At 44.9% G+C, this 8365-nt stretch overlaps 3 protein-coding genes across 6 annotated transcripts in view; 2 read left to right on the top strand and 1 right to left on the bottom strand.

Moving 5' to 3' along the window:
* Nucleotides 1–583, top strand: part of rufy3 (RUN and FYVE domain containing 3) — a 12346-nt gene extending 11763 nt beyond the window's left edge. For 2 of the 4 annotated variants that reach the window (XM_017430847.3, XM_017430848.3), the window contains exon 18: nucleotides 46–583. In XM_017430847.3, the coding sequence (XP_017286336.1) occupies nucleotides 46–189 (144 nt within the window). In that variant the 3' untranslated portion in view covers nucleotides 190–583. The remainder of the gene's footprint in view (nucleotides 1–45) is intronic. The other 2 variants (XR_005233110.1, XR_005233111.1) reach the window with 2 other exon arrangements.
* A 2-nt stretch (nucleotides 584–585) lies between these two features.
* grsf1 (G-rich RNA sequence binding factor 1) lies at nucleotides 586–4420 on the bottom strand. Its single transcript, XM_017430846.3, has 10 exons — nucleotides 4026–4420; nucleotides 3292–3445; nucleotides 3044–3199; nucleotides 2828–2962; nucleotides 2400–2538; nucleotides 1779–1909; nucleotides 1565–1665; nucleotides 986–1121; nucleotides 750–817; nucleotides 586–663 (listed from the first exon to the last, which is right to left on the bottom strand). The coding sequence occupies exons 1-9, from the start codon at nucleotides 4281–4283 to the stop codon at nucleotides 768–770; spliced, it is 1260 nt and encodes a 419-aa protein (XP_017286335.1). The 5' UTR covers nucleotides 4284–4420; the 3' UTR covers nucleotides 586–663; nucleotides 750–767.
* A 1883-nt stretch (nucleotides 4421–6303) lies between these two features.
* The window catches only part of mapk1 (mitogen-activated protein kinase 1), a 20346-nt gene continuing 18284 nt past the window's right edge, over nucleotides 6304–8365 (top strand). The window contains exon 1 of the mRNA XM_017430857.3: nucleotides 6304–6705. Coding sequence (XP_017286346.1) covers nucleotides 6560–6705 — 146 coding nt within the window. The 5' untranslated portion in view covers nucleotides 6304–6559. The remainder of the gene's footprint in view (nucleotides 6706–8365) is intronic.

Below are 8365 nucleotides of genomic sequence, written 5' to 3'. Positions count from 1 at the left end.
TCCCTCCTGTCCCCCTCCTGTCCCCTGTCCCCGTCCCCCCGGTAGAAGCAGTGTAAGAACTGCAGCAGCTTCTTCTGTGAGCGCTGCGTCTCCAACCAGCTGCCGTTACCCTCCTCCATCCTCCCCGAGGACGTGTGCACCACCTGCTACTGCCGACTGCTGCAGCAGTACGCGTCCACGCCGCCGTGACCCCGCCCCCTGCAGGATCGTCTCATCCCGACGACTGGAGTCGAGTTTTAAACTCGGTTTTATGAAAAAGAAAACTGGAGTTGTGCGTCGCTGCTTTCAGGGACAGAAAAATTAAACTTTTATTAAATAAAATCTCTTCAAACGTCTCTGAAGCTTTTACTGAAGATTGGATGGAAGTTAGAATTTAAAGTATTTAAGATTATTTAATGATTGTTCTGGAATGTTTTTATTTCTTCTGGAGATGATGGAAGCAAGTTTTCACCACCTGGATCAGAAACGGTGAAAAATCTTAACTTCATTTCCTGTTTTTGTCTCCAAGCTTGACTTTTATGACCTGAAACTAATTAACAAACTTTAAATCAATAAACTGTTAAATAAAGAAGACTGACTTGTTTATTTTGACAGGATTGTTTGTTTTATTGGTTGAGGAATAAATAGGATCTTGTTTCGGTTCTGGATCTGCGTCCCGTTCAGCTGAGGAGAAAACAGGAAATCAGAGGCAGTCGTTTCAAATTCACACGTTTAGTTAAACTCAGATTTTATTATTTCTGTTTTCTTACCTTAGAAATCATAAACCTTCAGTCAGAGTTCGGCTCAGAGTTCAGGAACAACTCGATGTATCTGTTCCCTGGAAACATCAGAACCGAACAAAACATTAAAAAACACTTTACTGAAAAAAAGAATCTTTGAAATCAAAAGTATTTATTAAAGTGACTTTTTAACCTTCTTTCAAGTGTTGGAAACGCCTCAGATACGGAAATATTTCCTGTTTTCAGAAGAACTACCGATCACGTACCGATGGTCATCCGGTCCTTGGACATGGCGGCGATGGCGTCTGTGTGGCAGCTGAAGTAGACGTCGGCCTCTCCGTTCAGCCTCCCGTTGGGCGCGCACTCGACCACGACCTTCGACACGACGAGCGGCGAGAAGAACTGCAGGGAGACCAGAACCGTTAAAGAGAACGCCACGGGGTTTCCTGTCAGGCTGAACGCTAAAAAAAACGACCCGTCGGCTGAGTTTTATCTGAAACTTTCACCAGAAATCTCTCCGCCTTGTTCAGTCCTTCGTGTGGAAGCTGCTCGCCAACGCCACGGGCGCCGGGACCCCGGGGAACCACGAGGAACCACGGGGAACCCGACGGAGCGGCCCCACAGTCCAGTTTGAGGCGTTTTATTCTTAGAAATATTAAATTTAGTCTCGTTTCACAAACGCCCGTCAGTCAACAATCCTGAATGTATGGAGCACGCTGTGAAATCAACAGTGATCATCCTCGACTCATGAGGTGTCCAGCTGTGCAGTTTGTCGTCTCTGTCTCTGAAGGGTTTATAAGAGACTGTCCTCAAACCGTCCCCCTTCAGGACAGGTGTCTTTTTACCTCCACGATCTCCTCCACAGACACCTGGAAGGGAAGTCCTCTCAGGTGGAGGAAGTGAGTCTGAACGTTGGTTCCGTCGCTCCGAGGTGGAACCGATGCAGCTGAAACCAAACGGAACAGAACCTTTCAGTGAAACAGACCGGGCCGAGATTCCAGAACAATAACAGGTCCATTTAAATCATCTTATTTTCACTGAGGTGTGCAAAGAACTCACGGCTCCTGGAGTCGCTCTGGGAGTCGGAGGCTGCTCTCCTCCTCGGCTGCAGAGGAGGACCTGAACTTGGCAGTTTCTCCCTGGCGCTGGACCGGATCGAGTCTCTGCTGCTGGAAAACACCTCGATGTACCTGCAGACACGACAGGAAGAGGCGGGACAAACCCGGAGACGTGAGGCCGTTTCCTGGTTTTAATCCTGACAGCTGAGAACTCCACGCATCATTACATTAAAAATGGCGCCACCTGCTGGTGAACTTTGATTCAGCAGCAGGAACCAGGAGGAGGTTCTGTTTCCTTCTTCGTTCTCTTAAAGACATGATTAATAATTACTTCTGTTACGATGTGATCCTGCATATAATACTACTGTACTACTATAGTACTATAGTACTCGTCATGAAGTACTGTGGGAGCTGCTCAGTAGTTCTGAGTTGAACTAAATGTTTTCTAATAATCTGTCTCAGGTTTAATCGTCTCGTTTTTTTTTAGTTTGTCCGAAGAACATCAGTACCTCCTCCTGAACCTCCATCTTTTCCTCCTCCTGAACCTCCACCTGTACCTCCACCCGTACCTCCACCCGTACCTCCACCCGTACCTCCACCCGTACCTGCAGCAGCCTCCTACCTGTGTCCTATGAGCTCTCTGTGTTTCTGCAGAGCTTTATCAGCGTCTTCCTGGGAGGAAAACTGGACGAACGCTTTCCCAGAGTTCCTCCCTCTGTAGTCCGTGACGATGGTGATCCCGTTCTCCTTGATGTCCAAACCTGGAAACAAGAACACACCACCCACCGTCAACACCTCCCACTGTCAGCACCTCCCACCGTCAGCACCAGCAGAAGGTGAAGACAGATGTTTTATCGTCTCTGACACAAAAATCAGTTTATGGTTTGAATCTTAACCCTGTAGTAGTTTTAATCACCAGTTGAAGCAGTTTGAACAGAAGTAGCTGCGGTTTGAACAGAAGTAGCTGCAGTTTGAACAGAAGTAGCTGCGGTTTGAACAGAAGTAGCTGCGGTTTGAACAGAAGTAGCTGCAGTCTGACGCCTGAACGACCTGAGAAGAAGTGCAGGATCTCGTCCTCCGTGCAGGAATAGGGCAGTCCTCTGAGCAGCACCACGCCGTCATTTCCTCGCGCCTCGTTGGCGTCCTTCAGGATGGCTTCAGCGTCGCTGTTCGTCACTTCGTACACTGAGAACAGGACGGAAACAACCCGAGTTAAGGATTTTAACGAACCAGTGAAGCTGATGTACAGAGAGGTCAGAGGTCAACCTTCAACGTAGCGTGGTCCCAGGTACTGCCGGTCCTTCCCCAGAGCTTTAACCACGTCCTCCTCGTGTTCCAGCTCAATGAAGGCCTGACCCGACGGCCTCCCGCGCCGGTCCAGGGTCAGGTGGACCCCCTTCTCCCCGTCACGGATCCGACACTCTGCGGGACAATCACTGCTGGTCACACATCTCCTGTTTTCACCACGGATCGGTGAATCGGCTTCTGTCCGGAACCGATCTGGAAACTCTCACCTGAGAAGAAGTGCAGGAGTTCCTGCTCCGTGCACGACCACGGGAGACCTTTCACGTGCACGATGTAGACCTCCTTGGTTTCTGGCTGAGGCTGCGGCTGATAGGCCGGTAGAGGAGGGTACTCCTCGTTCTCCTCCTCACAGGGAGGTCCTGCCTGGAAGACAGTTTACGGTTTAGTTTTGTCTTTTTGTTCCACTTTTAGCTTCATGCTAATGTTCTGGTGCTTTTAGCTTCCATTCAGCTACTTACAACTTTTAGCAACTTGAATACCACTTTTAATATTTAGCTACTTTAAGAATTTAGATATCATTTAGCCACTTTTAGCTTCTATTCTACTACTTTTAGCTTTTTTTACTTGTTAGCTTTTAGTGTTTAGATATCGTTTTGCTCATTTTAGCTACTATTCTGCAACTTTTTGCTATTAGCTACTGTTCTGTTGCTTTTATCTTTTATCTACCGTAATGGTACTTTTAGCCTTTAGCTTCCAATCTACTACTTTTAGCTACTTTCAGCTGCTGTTCTGCCACTTTTAGCATTTAGCTAATGCTCTGCTACCTTTAGCTAGTATTCTACTACTTGTAGGATTTAGATAATGTTCTGCTACGTTGAGCATTTAGCTACTTTCAGCTGCTGTTCTGCCCTTTCAGCCACTTTAGGCTGGATTAAACTCGTCTTGTTGTGACTCTAACCCCTGCTTGTCGCCCGCCTGCAGGCTAACATCCGGCGGGTCTAACCTTGGTGCAGAAGCGGGGCTGGCCGCTCGTCACGGCGGGCTGACAGAGGGTCCGGAGGCGGTCTGTCCGGGTCCAGAGGCAGTCTGTCCGGGTCCAGAGGAGCTCTGTCCGGGTCTCTGAGCTCCATGTCCGCCGCTGAATGACGCTCCCGGGGACGGAGCCGCAGCTCGTCCCGGCCGCCGCTGTTAGCCCAGGCGGCCGCCTGAGAGCGACACACCGCCGCAGGAAGAACCGAGCTGTTGCGCAGGTTCCGGACATCCTATCCGAACCGAACCAAACTTCAAATTAAAGTAATAAACAAATAAAATGACTGGGCTTCTGCTCAAACAGCTACTAGCTAAACATCACAGCGAGCGCGCACTCACGTGGGACAGCGGTAGTCAAGGGCAGCGCACGAGCGCGTTAATGAGATAACGTCAGCACGCTCTGCATCCGGTTTACGTTTTCAAAATAAACGTCCGCGAGTTAAACAGTCTGCTTACATTTTTTCCGTTTCGCTGTGTGCTTTCTGGATGTTATTAAACCAATTTTTATTTGTTTTTATTATACTGCTGTCATATATATTTAAACAAAGATCTTTAACAAACTGTCTGGGCTCAGGATATGTGTTGGGGATGACTCTCAGCTACTACCACATCAAAGTTTGGCTCATTATCTGTAAAACTGGCTGAATGTGTTGTTAGGATTTATTGTATGATGGATTAATTTAAATTAGATTAGACTGGCCTAATTGAAATGATTTAGATTCTAGCTGGATTGAACTGGAATAAATTTCAGTGAATTGGGATGATAAAATGCATTAATTATTGGAAAATCTCGATTTTATCATTTAAAGTCTGACTGCAGTGTGTTAAACTGGATTATATTTGGTATAACCTGGATTTTAAATCAAATTAGATTTAGTTGAACTGGATTAATTTCAGTTTAACACATTTTAGGATAAATAAAGCTGAAGTAAATTAAACAGAACTGGATTAAACGTGATATTAAGTTTGTAAAAAATGACTTTAATAAATGTATTTTTAAATACTTTGTCTTTTTGTTGCCCACATCAGATCAGTTATTCTGTTTTTAAAATCTGCTGATCTGAAACTAAAGTGCCAGAAACAGTAAAAACACCTTCCTGTGTGCAAAAAGTATTTTCTCTCTTATTATTCTGCATACATCAAAGGTTTAATTATTAGTTTTATTTTTATATTTTTTATTTTCTACTGGCTCTTTGGAAACAAAACAATAAATACATTTAATGTTTATTATCTGCCTGTGGAGGAAGTGACTCACTTCAGACTTGAGGTCTTTTCACAGCTTTTTTCTTCTTCTCTGGTAGATTACTGAGTGCACACTGCCACCCAGAGGTTTGGGGTTCAAATCCGTCACATGAATCACTGCAGTCACTGTTTTCCTATTAAATCCATGGAGATCCACCAAATGTTAAAATGTAGAATTATGATTTTTATTATTGTGAGATAGATACGTCATATAGTATTATACAAATATAAGATATTATCATAAAATTATGAATCTTTTACTCATCAGGATGTCTTAAATAAGCTTCTATACGCTCCAAAGAAAATAGGAAGTAAAAAAAGAGTGATGAGGCAATATTTTCTATTTTTTTGGGTGCCAAATGTTCTCGAACACTCAATACATGTAAATAAATGACCTTATCATTTAGATTACATAAAAAGTAATATTTTTTACCCGATTCTCCAAAAACTATTGACTTATTTATTGTATTTTAATACATTCGTTGTTTATTTTTCTTAATTAGAAGCCAGTAACTGAAGAGAAAATCTATTAAAATAAATACCACATTTAAAACGGGATTTTAAACCTCCAGTTTGTTTAGAAATAAGGTTCAGAAAAAAGTGGTAGAGTTTATTTTTTGTGTGTGTAATGAAATGTTTCAGAGCTGTTCGTGTATATTTTTGCAGATAAGAGACGTCAGAATGGTTGCGCTCGTTTTTTATCAGCCGGGGAATGATCCGGGCAGAAGCGATCTGGAGTTAAAATGGCGTGTAAAGCGTTTGCCGGCGGAACCTTAAATCGGAGACTGCCTGTTAGCGGGAGCTGAGTTTAATATGTCATTAACAGATGATAACATAAATGTGCAACAGACACAAAAGAATCATCTGCTGCTTAAAGTGGATCACAAACCCCGCCCACCTTAGCCTCTTAGTCAGCCGGTGTATGAATGGTGCGCAGCCGCCCGTCGGCGTGGAGGTGGGGGGGAAAGGAAAAGTGAGCGTCACGTGACCTCCACCGTTATTTCCTGCAGCAGCTCCAGCCTCTCCGCGGCTGCTCGCTCCTGCCTCCCCGCCTGCGACAGCTCAGCAGCGGTGTGGTCGCTTCGAGCGGACGTTAACGGAAATTTAAAGACAAACACCCCGCTCCACGCTACGCTCTCTCCCCCACCATCCCGAAGGCCTCTCTGTCGCACAGCGAACCCCCCCCCCCNAAGCCACGCCGCCCGACGGACACAAAGCGCTCGTCTCGCCCCGCGTTCGGTTCATAGAGAAAGCCGATCCCTCGTAATGGCGACAGCTGCGGTGTCTGCCCCTGCTGGCTCCGGCCCCAGCCCCGGACCGGGCACGGAGCTGGTCCGCGGGCAGGCCTTCGACGTCGGGCCTCGGTACAGCAACCTGTCCTACATCGGGGAGGGCGCCTACGGGATGGTGTGGTGAGTTCCAGCCGAAGTGCTGACTCGGTTTTGTTGGGTTTCATGTTGGGTTTTTTGCGCAACGAGCTGTTGGCCAACTCTGGTGTCTTTTTCTTTTTTTCTTTCTTTTTCGTTAACTTAACGCTGAATGTAGGAGCAGGAAAGAAGGAAGAATAATATCTTAAAAAATAAAAAACTAAATCAGAGCTGGTGACCGGGCAGATGCTAATGCTAAGCTACGTTTAGCCTCGTTAAAGTCAGAAAAAATGCAGTTTTTATTGATTCCTGGACTCATTTAAATCCTTAAAACTCACCCAGGATTTACTGTAACTGCTTAATAATGTGGATGTTTGGCAACATGTGCAATTAACACAGATTTACTTTATTTTAGATGGAATTCCCACGTCTTTTCACTCATCTAAGCTGTAAATATCTGCTTGTTGCATAATAATAATATATTGTAGTGGGAGAATTTATTTACAGATTTGTTTCAGATGATGATGGTGATGGCTGGTTGTGTGAAGGAATTATAATTTAATTTAATCTAAGGAACGAGTTGTTTGTGATAAATATTGCTTTATTGTTAATTTAACAGGTTTTTAAATGTTTCCGGTTTGGCTCATTTATGTTACCTGCATTTATCTGGATTATAATTATTGATGCTTTCTGTCATCTTGAAGTTTAAATAATTCATCATATAAACTGGGATTTATTCATTTTTATACCTAATTAAGAGCACAAACATTAATTCAACGCCTTGAAGGAAAATGAGCTCATCTCAGAGTTTGTGGATGACTCTCAGCTACTACCACCCCCAGCCTTAGCTCCATATAATCTATGTGAGAGCTCTGTTTGTGTCATCTGGAGGCAGTTAGCTGTGGCGGCCATCTTGAGGTAATCAGATGGATTTAATTATTCCCTTGAAGGGTAATTAAAATCTGTTCACAGGTCTGCGTGATATTTTGCTAACAGAGTTTACTCCAAATGAACTCCTCTTATCTGTTGGAGCTCAGTACGTGTGTCGGGGATCAGTCTCAGCTTCTACCACTCAGTCTTAGATCAATGTCTGAATAACTGAGCTGTGGAGGTCGGCCATCTTGACTTGTGTTGAGTCTAAAAGTTGTAGGCGTGCGCCCAAAGATTACTTCCTGCACGTTTCTTTTAAAATTCATCCAGTGGGTCATGAGATATTTTGCTAACAGACACGTGAACACACAGTTACGGGCAAAAACATTATTGCCCGCCTTTGTCTTTTCATGGCAGGTGATGAAAAACCTCCATTAATCGCAGGCTGCTGACCAACAGTTAGCATAGATGCTAACTTAACATTGGAAACCCCATAGGAAAGCTAACGCCGTTAGCATCGCTGGAGATCTGTTCTCAGGTCAGTCGTTGGTTGTTACTGAAGGCCGTCAGGTTACGATAACTTCAAGGTTCAGAGAAGAACGGCTGTGAAAACGCAAAGCTTTACTGCAGGAAGCTACGGGAGCTGTGCTGGGACAAACGGGATCTACGGGAGCTTCTCTGGGACAAACTGGTTCTACGGGAGCTGCGATGGGACAAACTGGTTCTATGGGAGCTCTGCTGGGACAAACTGGTTCTATGGGAGCTCTGCTGGGACAAACTGGTTCTATGGGAGCTCTGCTGGGACAAACTGGTTCTATGGGAGCTCTGCTGGGAC

Source organism: Kryptolebias marmoratus, linkage group LG1 (genome assembly GCF_001649575.2).
Source record: "Kryptolebias marmoratus isolate JLee-2015 linkage group LG1, ASM164957v2, whole genome shotgun sequence".
Lineage (NCBI taxonomy): Eukaryota > Metazoa > Chordata > Actinopteri > Cyprinodontiformes > Rivulidae > Kryptolebias > Kryptolebias marmoratus.
This window is presented reverse-complemented; position numbering and strand designations above follow the sequence as displayed.

Coding starts and splice junctions, on each gene's coding strand:
- grsf1 (XM_017430846.3), bottom strand. CDS start 4,283: ATGTCCGGAACCTGCGCAACAGCTCGGTTCTTCCTGCGGCGGTGTGTC. Junction 3,200..3,291: donor ACTCCTGCACTTCTTCTCAG/GTGAGAGTTTCC, acceptor ATTGTCCCGCAG/AGTGTCGGATCCGTGACGGG. Junction 2,963..3,043: donor GGGACCACGCTACGTTGAAG/GTTGACCTCTGA, acceptor TCCTGTTCTCAG/TGTACGAAGTGACGAACAGC.